At 44.5% G+C, this 14,553-nt stretch overlaps 1 protein-coding gene across 2 annotated transcripts in view; it reads left to right on the plus strand.

The window, feature by feature from the left end:
* Positions 1 to 2,740, plus strand: part of PRKAR2B (protein kinase cAMP-dependent type II regulatory subunit beta) — a gene marked incomplete at both ends in the record, with an annotated part of 87,391 nt that extends 84,651 nt beyond the window's left edge. For both annotated transcript variants that reach the window (XM_084268484.1, XM_084268485.1), the window contains 2 exons: positions 35 to 173; positions 2,607 to 2,740. In XM_084268484.1, the coding sequence (XP_084124610.1) occupies positions 35 to 173; positions 2,607 to 2,740 (273 nt within the window). The remainder of the gene's footprint in view (positions 1 to 34; positions 174 to 2,606) is intronic.
* Between the last annotated feature and the right edge of the window lie 11,813 nt (positions 2,741 to 14,553).

Here is a 14,553-nt window from a genome sequence, read left to right on the forward strand (position 1 = left end):
TCCCATTCTCTTTCTTTTTTACCTTGCTTTTCAGGGTAAACAAGATGTGGAAGAGAACGGAGCAGTTGAAATAGCTCGATGCTCGAGAGGACAATATTTTGGAGAACTCGCTCTTGTTACTAACAAACCACGAGCCGCTTCCGCATTTGCTCTTGGCACTGTCAAATGTTTAGGTATTGTTCAATAATGTTTTATATCTAATATAAAATGTGCATAATCTATCTGGTTGTTTACATTATTTATCTGCAAAAATTATTTGCAATTGATAACTGGTGTTAAACACAATCTCCATCGTTTCTCTGATACCACGGAAGTAAAAGTTGTTTCTGGGCAATACAGAGAGTATTGCCACAAACCATTCACAGCTATCAGATAAATATCTAGTACTCTGCAGGAGGGCTAAGTATTTTTCTCAGTAGACTAACTCTTACCCAAGAAATAACTGCAGTAAAAATTCTGTCCTGTATTACCACCGTGACTTAACCTTTAGTAAATTCTTTGTCTTCACTGGCTGATGATTTAATCATTCCATCACACTGTAGCCTCAGGCACAGGAAAAGCAGAGACCATAGGTATAGTGCTGATAGACAGCCCTTCACATCCATTGCGTTTCGTGGTCTAATGTTTAATTCCTAAATATTTGTATCTGATTATAGAAAATTGTAAACTGCAAAGAGATTGAGCATTCTTGAATGACAGTAATTACCAAGCCAGTAGCCAAAAGGTTTCTCACTTACTTATAAAAGCATTACTTTTAAAAACCCCTATCTCCAAACACAGAGATGGTTAGGCAATAAAGATCAAAGATGACAGAGAGGAAAGAATAACAGGCAGTGGTGAAGAAGAGTCTTACTACCCAATATGTGTGAGTCACTACGATCTCTGAAGCTTCCCAAGTAGTAAAGATACTGAACTTTTCTCAGGAGCCAAGAAACTACAGGCCCCCAGCTTGGAAGCTGGTTGAAGCATGATGTTTCCTCCCTGGCCTGTTCTACATTCTATAGAAGATAATATTATGTGATCAGTTAAAGAAAATAGGCTGGTTGGCTATGCATTGACATTGCATGTGAATTACTGTCACCAAATTTTCATTATGTGTGCTGGGAAATAAGTATCAATGTTACAATTTCTACTGTGGGTGGAACCGAAGAAAAATACCAATGAAATACGTTGTTAGACTTCAGTAAAGCCTTTGACACTGTCTCCCACAGCATCCTCCTAGGGAAACTAGCCACCCATGGATTAGATGGGTATAGTCTTCACTGGGTTAAAAACTGGTTGAACGGCCAGGCCCAGAGAGTTGTGGTGAATGGCGCTAAATCCTGGCGGCTGGTCACAAGTGGTGTTCCCCGGGGCTCAGTGCTGGGGCCAGTCCTGTTGAACATCTTCATTAATGATCTGGATGAGGGGATCGAGTGCACCCTCAGTAAGTTTGCAGATGACACCAAATTGTGTGGGAGTGTCGATGTGCTGGAAGGTGGGATGGCTCTGCAGGGGGACCTGGATAGGCTGGATTGATGGGCAGAGGCCAACTTCATGGGGTTCAACAAGGCCAACTGCTGGGTTGCAATAACCCCAAGGCAACACTACAGGCTTGGGGCAGAGTGGCTGGAGAGCTCCCCAGAAGAGAAGGATCTAGGGATGTTAGTTGAACATGAGCTGGCACTGTGCCCAGGTGGCCAAGAATGCAAACGGCATCCTGGCCTGTATCAGGAACAGTGTGACCAGCAGGAGTAGGGGAGTGATAGTTCCATTATACTCAGTGCTGGTGAGGCTGCATCTTGAGTACTATGTTCAGTTTTGGGCCCCTGACTACAGGAAGGATGTTAAGATGCTGGAGTGTGTCCAGAGGAGGGTGCCGAAGCTGGTGGAAGGTCTGGAGCACAAGTCCTGTGAGGAACGGCTGAGGGAGCTGCAGCTTTTTAGTGTAGAGAAAAGGAGGCTGAGGGGAGACATTATCGCTCTCTACAACTACCTGCAACGTGGTTTCAGACATATTGGAGTTGGTCTCTTCTCTCTAGTGACAATTGATAGGACAAGGGGGAATGGCTTGAAATTGCAGCAAGGTAGACTTAGGTTAGGTGTCAGGAAGAATTGCTTTACTGAAAGGGTTGTCAAACATTGGAACAGGCTGCCCAGGGAGTCACCATCCCTGGAGGTATTTAAAAGGTGAATTGATGAAGTCCTTAAGGACATGATCTAGAGGTGGACTAGTCAGGGTTAAGCTATGGTTGGGCTCTTCCAACCTAGGCGATTCTGTAATTCTGTGAAATACAGCCAACATCATCAGCAAGGGATGTGGGTTTTCTTGAAATATCAAGGGTCTTAAAACTGTTCTCTGAGCAATCTAGGCCCTTCCAGACTTATTTGGCAGCTCTTGGGTGAAATAAATCTTAATATGAAAATGTTTTCAAAATAAGAAATGGAGTAAAATACAAGTTTATTTATGAAGGTTCAACACACACCACAGCGTGTTGGTTGATCTTGGTTTTGCTATGGTAAATGGTTCTCCATATGCCTCAGTAGTATCTGTCCTGTTATCCTTTAAAATTTTACATTGGAATGTCATGCTATATCCTTTCTCTTTCTTTCCTTTTTTATCCTAGTGATGGATGTGCAGGCATTTGAAAGGCTTTTGGGACCTTGTATGGAAATTCTGAAAAGGAACATTGCAAACTATGAAGAGCAGCTCGTTGCACTGTTTGGAACAAACATGGACATTGCTGATACCAGTGCATGAACTAAACATTGGAGCAACAAGATCTGTTATGAGAATATAGCACAGTAGTGGTTAGTCCACTGAGAAATTGTCTCTCTTCCTATAGATGCCAAGCATTTTCTCTAATTTTAAGAGTGGGTTTGGGGCTATTTTTTGGACTTACTACAGTGGAAATACTAGTAAATAAAATAGGAATTTAATAAATTGTGGGCTTGATTTTTGAAAGTGCTTAGCATTGACGTTCCATCTGGCATTAAGACAACCCATAGTAACACAGCACCTTTGAAAATCAAGTCCTCTAATACAGTGTTCCCTTAAACAGTAGATTTTAAAAAACCCACATGCGTTGAACTTGTTAAACCAGATTCTGTTCTTCAAAAAGGTTACAACTTTTCTGGAAAGACTGTTAGTTTGAATGTGATATGTTGGAAGTATTAGTGCACACAAAGTGTTTATATGTATTAATACAGAAGATATAAAGTAGATATTACTTTCTGACTATTACAGTTGTCATGATTTTATGTTGCATTTATCACAGATGTAGTGAATCACAAGACTAATCGTAAGATGAAGCATGACAATGCAGTTTGTGTAACGCTCATGACCCAAACCTGAGTTTTAACATTTTGTAATTTGTTTTAAAGTCCTCTTTGTTTAGTATGTCATGTTTCAGCACGACATTGTAATATCTTATGCAATTAAGAGGACTTGTATATTTTTGCAATAAACTGCATTTTTTATTAGTTACACGTATTCTGTACAGTCCAGAGAACAGCTGACGAATTAACCTAAATGCTTTAAAAGCAAAGGCATAGGTCATTGTCATGTTCTACCTAATCATACATAATCTATATTGTTTTCCTTCTCCCTTGTTTTATATTTATGCATTGTTTTCTCTATCTATGCTTGTTCTCTAGTTAATTTTTTTTAGATCTCACCTTTTTTATCTGTTAAATCTTTTACCTATTTCAAATGAATGATCTCTCTGTATCTCTCTTCTTGCAGTCTAATCTTGGCTATCAAAGACCAGATTCAATTACTGAAGTGATTGATACTGAAAGCCATGCTAAACTAAGGTTGTCCTTGAAAAATCCTTATCAGGAAGTACAAACATATTTTTAATTTGAAAGATCAATACTTCAAAAGCTTTGTAAAAGTCTGGAAGATAAGTCATTGTTAAAGCTAATGTGTCCTGCTTTCAAAAACCTCTGTAGGTCATAATAAAATCACATCTTTTTAGCCATAATAGCATGGAATACCTTCTAAGACTGAAGAGAGAGAGAGAATATCTTAATTAGGAGCACTGGGCTTATTGCTTACCAGGGTCTGTGACTGGAAATTTCAGGCACAATCCAATTTTAATACTGCTGACTGACCTATCTGTTGGTGGACCTGGAAAGCTAGTGCACATAATGGCAACTGGCAGTAGTTCTGCCAAGAATTGTAGGAAGCTTGCTTGTGCCCTCTTTCAAACACCTGAATTATAACATATTTCCTTCCTAGATAATGACTTTTCTAATGCCATATATTTGTGTATGTTGATGTAATTATTATCCTACAGTTAGTGATATGTTCTGACAACTTATATAATCATACCTGTATATGAAACTATGATTATATAATAACAATATATAATTTATATCATGCAGTGTGGTATAAATTATAAGTCAGATTCCTAACAAAATACAATCTGAACAAAAATTACAAATGTCTTTTGTTTTTGGGGTTTTTTTTAACCTAGAAATCTCAAATGGAAAATTGCACATACGATAACTTGCCTTTGTACTTTTGATTTATGAGGAGAAAAAAAGAGAAGCCTGTTATACTAGAAGGAAATATCAGGTAACCAAATCTACACTCCTGTCATTCTGTATGCTTAATCTCTAAAGCTACCTGTGTTTTGCACTAGCTTGATGTGATTAAGAAAAATGCTAGAAATTACTTGTATGGCAGTAAACTACAATCAAGGCCATAAATGCCCGTCACAATATTTTCAATATTGTTGGTTATATTTAAAGTTTCCTTACAATAAACGACACTTTTATATATAAAATTCTATGTTTATTGATATTGTTGTGTTTTAATTCCATTATCATAAAGTTACAAGTGATCTATTTATATTCATTTATTAAAACATTAATAATTCTTAAAACTCTCATGTTGGTTTTCATAAAGGATGTTACGCGGACGCTCTGTCTGCTCATGACCTGTGTGGTAACTGTAGGTACTTTGTATTTGATGATTTCCGTGTAGTTTTTACCAGGTAAAAGCTGTGGAGTGACAAATTGAAGATAATGAGAGACTTTGGATTTTCCGAGTCCCAGTCACAGTGGTTTTATTGTGTTACATGTGAGGACTGCAATATTACTGGAATTTTCTTTATTGGGGCATTCAGGGCGGGTTAATGAACAGTAATAAATCATAGTTTCGTAAGTGTTGTCCAAATCATTATATCCTTCATCAGTCAGCACTTGGGATTTCCTCTGAATCTATTGGTACGTACACTTCAAACATGCCATCCTCATGTCATAAATGTGGCAACTGTTTATCCTAAGAAGCCAACGATTTTGAAGGGCCTTTCAAAAAAGGTAGATAGTTCTGATAATTTTAAACAATACTATGTCATGTTTACCTTACAAGACTGTCTGTGTCCATACTTAGATTACCTGATGCTTCTGTTACTAAAAAGATTTTTATCATCCTTGTTTGTAGTCAGATAGCTACAGGAACAGGACTTGGGCAATTACTTTGCACGTACGTGTTAACTTGCTTCTCTCTCCATAAGCTTGACCAGCTCATTTTCTCAGATCTCATATTTCTCAGATCATTTAAATGAATTTGACAGATAGTGAAGATCTACAAGGGGGAAGGGGGGGGGGAAATGCTCCAATGAGTTTATTGAAAATATGCCCTGCTGGGTGAGGAGAGAAAAGCCTGAGAGAAATCCTGTATGAGAAAGACCTTCCTGGCTGGGATCACATGTAACAGCAAAAGAGAACCCACATGGCAGCAAGTGTTTACAAATTACTTCACCATGGTGAAAAAAAATCAAATGTAGCCCTCAGTCAGTCACAAGACACAAACCCTGAGGAAAGCAGTCGTCTTTGGGCCTAGTGCTGATGGTGTCATTTTTAAACGTAATTTGTGTTTCATGAGATTTCAAGCTCATTTGAAATGAACGCTTCTGAAATCATTCCCTTCTGGATCTCCTTTTGGAGGTCCAGAAGAGACATTTTGCAGCAAAGCTGTGAACATCACTGTGAAACTATCTACAACCTAAACCACTGTCACTCCATCTTCCTTTCTCATGTTGTCTTTAGTATTCAGCAAGGACTCTTCTGGTCCTTGCTGGAATGGTGGGTTTGGTTATGGTTTGGTGTTGGTGGCTTTGTTTTGTTTTGTTTCATTTTGTTTGAAATGTTTGGTGCTTTACCTTTTCTGTAAGGTAACTCTGGCATCAGTTACATCATGATTTGTGTAATTTTGTAGTTTATGGTACAATTTCCATAGCAAGCTTTGTTGGTTTTCAATATCAGTACTTCCCAGATGTGTGAAATCAGTATCTGCTGGTCATCCTTCACAGAGCTGGCAAATAACATTCCTAGTTATATTTTTTCAGGTGCTTGCAGCATGTGATAGCTTTTGCTGAACAAAAGTGCTTTGCTGGAAGTCAGTTTGCCACAGCATGGATGCTCTCCCATGCTCTTGCTAATGTTTCTATGTTAGTTCAAAGCACTTTCTATCCATTGATGCATGGATGCCTACACGTCTATTTTTTTTTTTCGGGGGGTGGGGGGGAAACATCCTTTCCCCTGTTTATAGTCCTCAAATAAGTATTAATGCAGCTTTCTGTGGAAGGAATTGCCTCTTTGTATGCTGAGTATATATAGATCTGTGCTGCTGACTCTTACAAAATTTAGGATTATTTTCAAACCATTCTGAGAGTTGGATTTCCTTCAGATACATACCAAGGCTGTTTCTAAGTTCTTAATCTACTTTTTGGGTCGCAAAGATGCTTAACAGACTGGACACTTACTTCATGGACTGAAGGGAGGCAGAATAATCTTGGTATGATGTGAAAAGCCTGAGGAAAATTATGTTTTACTATTGTCTCTTCCATCACTCCATTTCTCTCTTTCCCTCAAAATTACCATTATTCTGACAGCCAGGTGAAGAGCCAGTGGCAGCAGGTAAAGTGACTGTCTGGGTCTGTGCTGGGACAAGGAGGTCTGGTTAACCAGATGGCAACTCCCTCACCCCCTTTGTCCTGTCCCTTCTATGCAAGCACGTCTAGGATGAGCAACATGAGGAGCTGGAGACACGTGCCTGCTGGGCTATCATCTCATGGAGACATAACGGGATTGCTCCTGGTATGACTGGAGTGTTGGAACGGAAGGATACCAGCTCTTTAGGAAGGACAGGCAGGGAAGATGAGAAGGGGGTGTCACCCTCTTTTAGTGACCAGCTGGAGTGTACAGGGCTCCATCTGAGAGGAGCCCACTGAGAGCTTATGGGTCAGGATTAAAGGGAGGGCTGAGACAGGGGATATTCTAGTGGGGTTCTGCTACAGGCCACCCAACCAGGAGGACCGAGTGGAGGAGGCCCTCTGTAGGCAGATAGGAGCAGCCTCACCTTCACAAGCCCTGGTCCTCATGGGGGACTTGAGTCACACAATCACAGAATGACTAGGTTGGAAAAGACCCTTAAGATCATTGACTCCAACCGTACCTGTCCTCTACTAAACCATATCTCTAAGTACCTCATCTACCCTTTTTTTTTTGCACATCCAGGGGTGGTGACTCAACCACCTCCCTGGGCAGCCTGTTCCACATCCCGACAACTCTTTCAGTGAAGAATTTTTTCCTAACATCTGATCTGAACCTGCCCTGGCACAGCTTAAGGCCATTTCCCCTTGTCCTATCACCTGTCACTTGGCTGAAGAGACCATTGCCTACCTCTCTATAACCTCCTTTCAGATAATTATAGGTGGTGATAAGGTCTCCCCTCAGCCTCCTCTTCTCTAGACTCCAGTATCTGTTGAAGGGACAAGACAGCAGGGCGTAAGCAATCTAGGAGGTTGCTGGAATGTGTCTAAGGTAACTTCCTTCTCCAAGTGATAGAAGAGCCAATAAGGAGAGGTGCCATGCTGGACCTTGTCCTCACTAAAAAGGAGGGGTTGGTGTGGAATGTGATGCTCAAGGGCAGCCTTGGTTGCAGTGACCATGAAATGGTGGAGTTCAAGGTCCTTAAGGCAGTAAGGAAGGGCATACAGCAAGCTCACTATCTGGACTTCAGGATTGCAAACTTTGTGCTTGTTCAGGAATGTGCTTGGTAAAGAACTATGGGAAAAGCCCTGGGAGGAAAAGGGGCCCAAGAAAGCTGGTTAGTATTCGAGGATTGCTTCCTCCAAGGTCAGGAGTGATGCACCTCAAAAAAGAAAAAAAAAAAAAAAAAAGGAACGTGATGATCTTTGAGGTCACTTCCAACCCAAACCAGTCTGATTCCACGGAACAGCCAGGGCGCACATTTATCTGTATCTGTTTTGTGTAGTCTTTCCTCATTATTTTGTGCTTCTTAGTAGCCATCCATAATGTGACAAGATCTTAGAACTAACACTGCCCCACCTTATTTTCTACCTCTCTTACAACAGCAGAAGCAACTGAATCAGCAAAGCTACCAACAACGACATGTTACACACTATTGATTCATTCTTGGAGCACGCGTTCGTTTTGGACACGGAATAAGGCAAGGTAGGGTGTGTTTATGGGAAGTAATAATTTAATTAGAGACTAAAAATACAGAGCAAGGAGTAAGGCATTGACATAATCTTAATTCTGAAATTTAGAAGAGGGATATTTGACTTCAAGGCACTTAGTGAGCAAGCTTTGATAGAGTTCTGTGTTCTGCTGCCATCTACTGCATGGACTTGTTTTCTCTTACACCATCACTGAGTAAAAGGTAATTTACCATTTGCAAAGAAAAATAGGTGGATTTGAAAATAAGAAAGCCGTTAGGTGTCTGTTTTTAGAATCTGAATTCAGACACTCATCTTCACAAGATCTGGATCTCAGTCCTAGGAAGGAATGGTGTGTTCGTGCTTTCTGGCTATGCTGTAGATGGTGAGTGTGATACCAAGACTAATTCAACAGTGGTATTTACTTGTCTAGACCTCTATCTGGAATCTGGGCCAGTGGATCTCCAAGAACTGGGCTTCACACCTAACACTTTTTGTAAAGAACTGTGAACCTTCACAACAAATAGATTTAACATTTAGTTTGGGGAAAAACACTTTTCATTTTAAGTAGGAAAAGTACGTAGTGGGATGGTGATGTGCCCCATAACAAGGTACAAACCTTTAGGCCAAGAGTCGTCTTTTCTGAAGAATCTGATGGGACTTGAGATGCGATTTTGTATCTTTTGTGGCTGCTTGATCCGGCTTCTGCACTTTCCACCTCCCACAACTGCAGCAGCCGGAGCTTTTGGGAGCATAAACTGTTGTACCTTGCAAGTGTCTGTACCACAGGCAGAGTAGCCTATTTGCAGAACAGAGACATCTGCATACACAGGTCTTCTGTCAAACCTTGATCTGGAAATGCAAGGTCTGCAGTAAAATTCATTAAAAATCCAAGAACCTTGGGTCTCTCTCCAAAGAGCCTGAAGGCTGTTCAGATGTATAAGGGAGATCAAAGGAGAAAGGGGAAGGGGAGGAAGGAACTCAGCTCTAAAGTTAATTTTGTTGTTGAGTGGGGTAAAAAAGGTGATTCCTGGTTTGCCAGTTTTCAGTTTTTAAAAACATATTTTGTAGAGAGAGGATGCCGTGAAAGCATTCTTATGTAAAGGGGTGTCAGTTGTTTAGGAAAAGCCTGAACTCCAAATGGAGGAAAAATCTGAGCTTGTGGGATGTAGGGTTAGACAGCTGACATTATAATAAGCTGTCTAGTCGCTTAATAGTTGAATCACAGCATTAATTTTCGGATTTTTCCTGGAGGCATTTGCTCAAATAACTTCTGTTTTCAAACTGGGAAAATGATCTGTGAAGGGTTGTTTTATTACGTGATTTAGCACAGATAATTTTTAGTTAAATTCCATGGGAGCACTTTTTCTATTCATATTATTTTTGAGGTAAACTTCCACATACACATTTTGAAAGTAACAATTTCCAATTCACTCAGCAGAATCTATTGGATGTTGTTGAAAGCAATGTGTCTTCTTCAAATGGTGACAACAGATGGCAATGACTTTACTAACAGACAAACATTGTTTCTTGGATAAACCAAATCTTAAACTGATGTGCCAGTAACATCTGCATATGGAGTGTCTTCTGATGTTAAGAACAGGTTTGGGGTGTGTCACTGTCTTGAGAGTTGCATTACCCTTGTAGACCTGTGGAAACAATAAAAGCAGCATTCCCTCCAGTGGCCACGAACAGCATGTTTCATGGGATACAAAGCTTGCAGACAGCTCTTAAAAATATAGAACCATTTCTGTTTACATTTCATAGTTAACTTTCTCCCCCCGCCTTTTATTTTCTCACACATCCATGTTAATGTGCCTGGAAGTCAGAACTCGTACAGATACCAAATTGGAGCAGGAACCCTGATGTAGGAATTAAGGCACATTCACGTGATTGGGATGATGTTGAAAATAGGGTAAGGAAGAAACCTTATCCCAAGATTAAGATGGTGAAGGGTCTGGAGGGAGAAGACTTAGGAGGAGAGGCTGAACTTCCTTGGGTTTTTTAGCCTGGAGAAGAGGAAGCTGAGGGCAGACTTCATCACAGTCTATGGCTTGCTGACGAGGAGGAGCAAAGGGGCAGGTGCTGACCTCCTCTCTCTTCTTGTAACCAGCAACAGAACCTGAGGGAACAGCATGAAGCTATGACAGGGAAGGTTTAGGTTGGATATTAGGAAGAGGTTCTTTACTGAGAGGGTGGTCATGCACTGGAACAGGCTCCCCAGGGAAGTGGTCACACCACTGAGCTCCACTGAGTTCAAGAAGACTCTGGACAACGCATTCAGTCACATGCTCTGACTTGGCTGGCCCTGTGTGGAGCCAGGAATTGGACTCAGTGACCCTTCCAACTCGGGAGATTCTGTGATTCTATGAAACACTTTTCTTGGAAAGATTCCGACCACTGCAAATACTTGAAACTGCATTTCTAAAACCCCGTGGGTTATTTCTGCATTGTGCAGGAACTTCCTTTGTGTTGGGTCCTGCACAGTACTGTGTTTTATGAGTATTTGGCCTTGGGAGAGCAGGATTCCACCCTTATCTCTGCAGCCTCCCAGAGTTACTGTGTAAGTTGGCAATTCTGGTAACAGCTGCAGTCTCATTTCCTTGTCAGTAAAACACAAGCCATGTCCCACCAAACCAGGTTGTTACTTTGGCACTACATGTGTGGGGATGCCTGGGAGACCCGGAGGGGCTGATAAACCCGGGGACATTTAAAAAATGCTTTTTTTTCCACACCAACTTGTCTTTTGGCCCTGGGCGGCCCACGGCTTTTAACGCGACGAAGACGGGGAAGAGGCCGGCGCAGAGGCCAAGTGCAGCTGCTGACTCATTCCCTGACCTTTGGGCAACTTCCTTTAACCTCTGCACGCCGCAGCCTTTATTTGGTGAAACGCCACCGGGCCCCGTTTCGTAACCGCGTTTCGGCGCGTTAATTCACGCTGTACATCACGCGCGGTGCGGGGTGCCACGGGTACCGTCCCGGGCAGGCACCAAGCAGGCGCCCAGCCGCCGCCGTGAGTCAGCGCCCCGCCGCCATCTCGGGGCCCGCGCCTCGCCGGCCCGGCGGAGCCACGCAAGCCAGGGGACACAGCGGCCGAGGCGGCCTCTCCCCCGCGCCAGCACCAGGTGGGGCCGCGCCTCCCCGCGCTCAGGCCGGCTGCGGGGGCTGCGCCGGGCCGGCCAGAGGCGCGGCTCCACGTGTCCCTATGACTCTTGTTTACTATCGGCCGAGCGCCGCGCGGGGCACGCTGGGGGCTGTCGTCCTACCGCGTCCGAGTTGGCAGGAGGTGGCGGCGGCGAAGACTACAGCTCCAAGACTGCCTCTCCGCGAGCCAGCGGAGGCGCTGGCCAATCGTAGCGCTGGCTGGGGGTGATTGACGTGCGGCACGGTGCAATCCGCTGCGCAGGAGAGTCAAAACATGTCCGCCCTCCGGGCGGATTCCTGATAGGCAGGCCAGACAGCCAATAGTAAGCGGCTTCAGCTTGAGGAACATTGTCTTTAACCACTCGGCGACCGAGTACCTTCAAGCGTGGGCGGGACTCCGCTGCGGGGAGGAGGCGGGCGGGGGGGGAGCCGAGGGGAATTTGGTAATGGCGACGGGTTTGGTAAGTGCTACAAAGTTTGGAGCTGCTGCTTTTGGGGGACCGCGAGGTCCTGGCGGGGGACGGGCAGGGTCCGCCCGGCTGGAGGGGAGCGGCGGCGGCCGCGGGTCGAGCCGAGGGGGCCGTTGGGTCCTGGACTCTGGAGGCGGTTGGAACTCAGACATTGTTTACTGGGCGCCTTCCCTCAGCGGCCCGGCGGAGCCGCCAGCTTCTTCTGCTGTTGGGCTGAAACCCGCGGGGGGGTGTGCGGGTGCCAGGAGCCCCCAGGGTTTATTTAGCCGCGGGGCCGGACCGCCGAAGCAAGCAAAATAGAGCGGGTTTCCCCCGTTGTTTTCCCCGGGGACCCGCTGGCCTGCCCCGGTCTGTCAGGGAGGGCGCTCTGCCCCTCCGCGGGGAGTCGCCGCTGTTTGAGGAAGGGGGGGCTGAGGAACACTGAGCTCGGAGGCCCCCGCACCCGCAATCCTGGCGGCTCCGCCCGGGGGGGTAGCGCCGAACGGCGGGGTCCGGGGACCGCCGCGGGCAGAGGGGGCACCCCCACCGCCTCCCCCCTGGCCGGGCCGAGCTGTTACGCAGTTGTGAATGAATGGGGCCTTGCGCGCATGCGCCGTGCCGGCAGAAGTTTATAAACAAGGGCCGCGGCCAGCGGCATCACATGACGGGTGCGGGGGCGGCGGGGGGGGGAAGCGCGCTCCCGACCGCGTCCTCGGCTCGGGGGCTGCCCCAGGGGGGAGCAGGGGTCTGGGTCCGGGGCTCCTCTCTGGTCCCCCGGGGCGGCCGCGTCCGTCGCCTCGGGGTCACATCCTGCGCTTTAATTTTGCTGTACGTGTCTCCTTACGTAACCAACGCTGTAATGTTTGCCCAGCGACTGGTGTTTAAATGGTGCGGGGAAGGCAGCGCTTCCTCCGCGGCTCTCCTGGGGGAAGGGGGGGAAGGCATGCGATGGAGCTGGGTGAAGCTGCGGTTCGGTCCGTGTAACGCTAAAGGGCTGGCTTTGCAAAACCGCCGTGAATCATGGTTTTGCTCCGCCGCGGCTGTGCCTCCGCAGCGTTCTTCTGGCGCAGCTGTGCGAGTCGGGGAGCCTGGCTCAAAGCCGCTCTGCCAGTAAAAGTCCCTGGTGTGGATCCAGTCTTGCCAGTATGTTGTGTTTTCCTTGGAGAAGAGTCTTGCCAGTTGTGTTTTGCTGTCCGCTGTAGGCCTGAGACTTCGGCAGTAGGTTGGGGGAAGGAAGGCAAACACCAGAAGGAAAGCCACTGGGAAGCGCTTCCACCCAGGCATTCCTGCACAGTGTGGTGTGGGTGGATGCGGCCAAGTCCCTGCTGAACCCCTTCTCCTTCACAGTCTTTGTTTATTTTTGTCCCACAAAAATAGACATAATTTAATGAATAAGGTCTCCTGCCATTTGTTTGTTGACTTACTTTAAAGCATAAATTCATTTAGCCTCTAAAGAAAGTGGCAGTAATTACAGTCCTGTGAAAGATCCAGAAAACATCTGTTGCAACAAGTTTTGAACATGAAGTTGAGTTTAAAAAAAAAAATTACAAGCTAAATAATGACCGCTCCCTTTAATGTTCCAAAACATTGAAAGGCTGAGGCAGAGAGAAGCATGAGGTCTAAATCAGGCTTTAATCAAGTGGAATTGAAAGTTGGGTACTTCTTTTTTTTTCTTTTAAATTTGTTAGGTGATTTGTTTTGCTTTTGTATGTGGGTGGCTTTGGTTCACAGAAATTCTTGTGACTTGGAACAGCAATTAATTTCTCAAGCAGGTATTTTTTCTTGTCAGGCTACCGTGTTGTATCCGTACCTTATCTCTGACCTTCAGTGTGTTGGGATAGCAGGGCAGGTGCTTTCAAATCTTGGCAGCTGGTGGGAAAGAAGAAGGTAACATTCCCAAAATGAGTTAGCTTGTTCATTTTGGCAGGAGAATGGGAAAGGAAGAGGGAAAAAATAGAGGGGAAAGTAAGGCAGAAGGAGGGGAAGCCGGAAAAACAAGGAGTGTCTCTTCAGAGTTGATTGCATGGAGATAATCATGGAGGTCCTGACCTGTACTCCTGAGGTCTGATTTTTCCGTTTGGAAATCACTGAGATTTCTGCTCTTGTAATGTTCTGTAATTTTACTGCCCCTCTTGGGTGATAGAATAATTATTTGCATTAAAGGTGCTTCTTAGAGCTGAAACACACATGCTACCAGTAGTTTAATTGTATATTCTCATGTCTTTTACCTTCCTCCTCCACCTCCATAAAAACAGAATTACTCTGTTGTGGCTTCTATAGTAGTGCTGTTTAAGAAGAATCAAACATCTTTTTATCTTTGGATTGCGAGTTCATGTCTTTTGTATATATTTAGAAGGTTAGGAAGTGAGAAGATTAAAAATTTTCCAGTAAAAAAAAAAAAAATTACTGATGAGGTCAGGCCTCTTCTGGTAGGGCCAATACGTAGTCAAAGGGCTTATGCCTGAAATATATACAGGCCAAGCTGCAAATTGAGCGAAACAAATTTA

This window comes from Gallinula chloropus (genome assembly GCF_964237585.1).
Source record: "Gallinula chloropus genome assembly, chromosome: 1".
In the NCBI taxonomy this organism is placed as follows: domain Eukaryota; kingdom Metazoa; phylum Chordata; class Aves; order Gruiformes; family Rallidae; genus Gallinula; species Gallinula chloropus.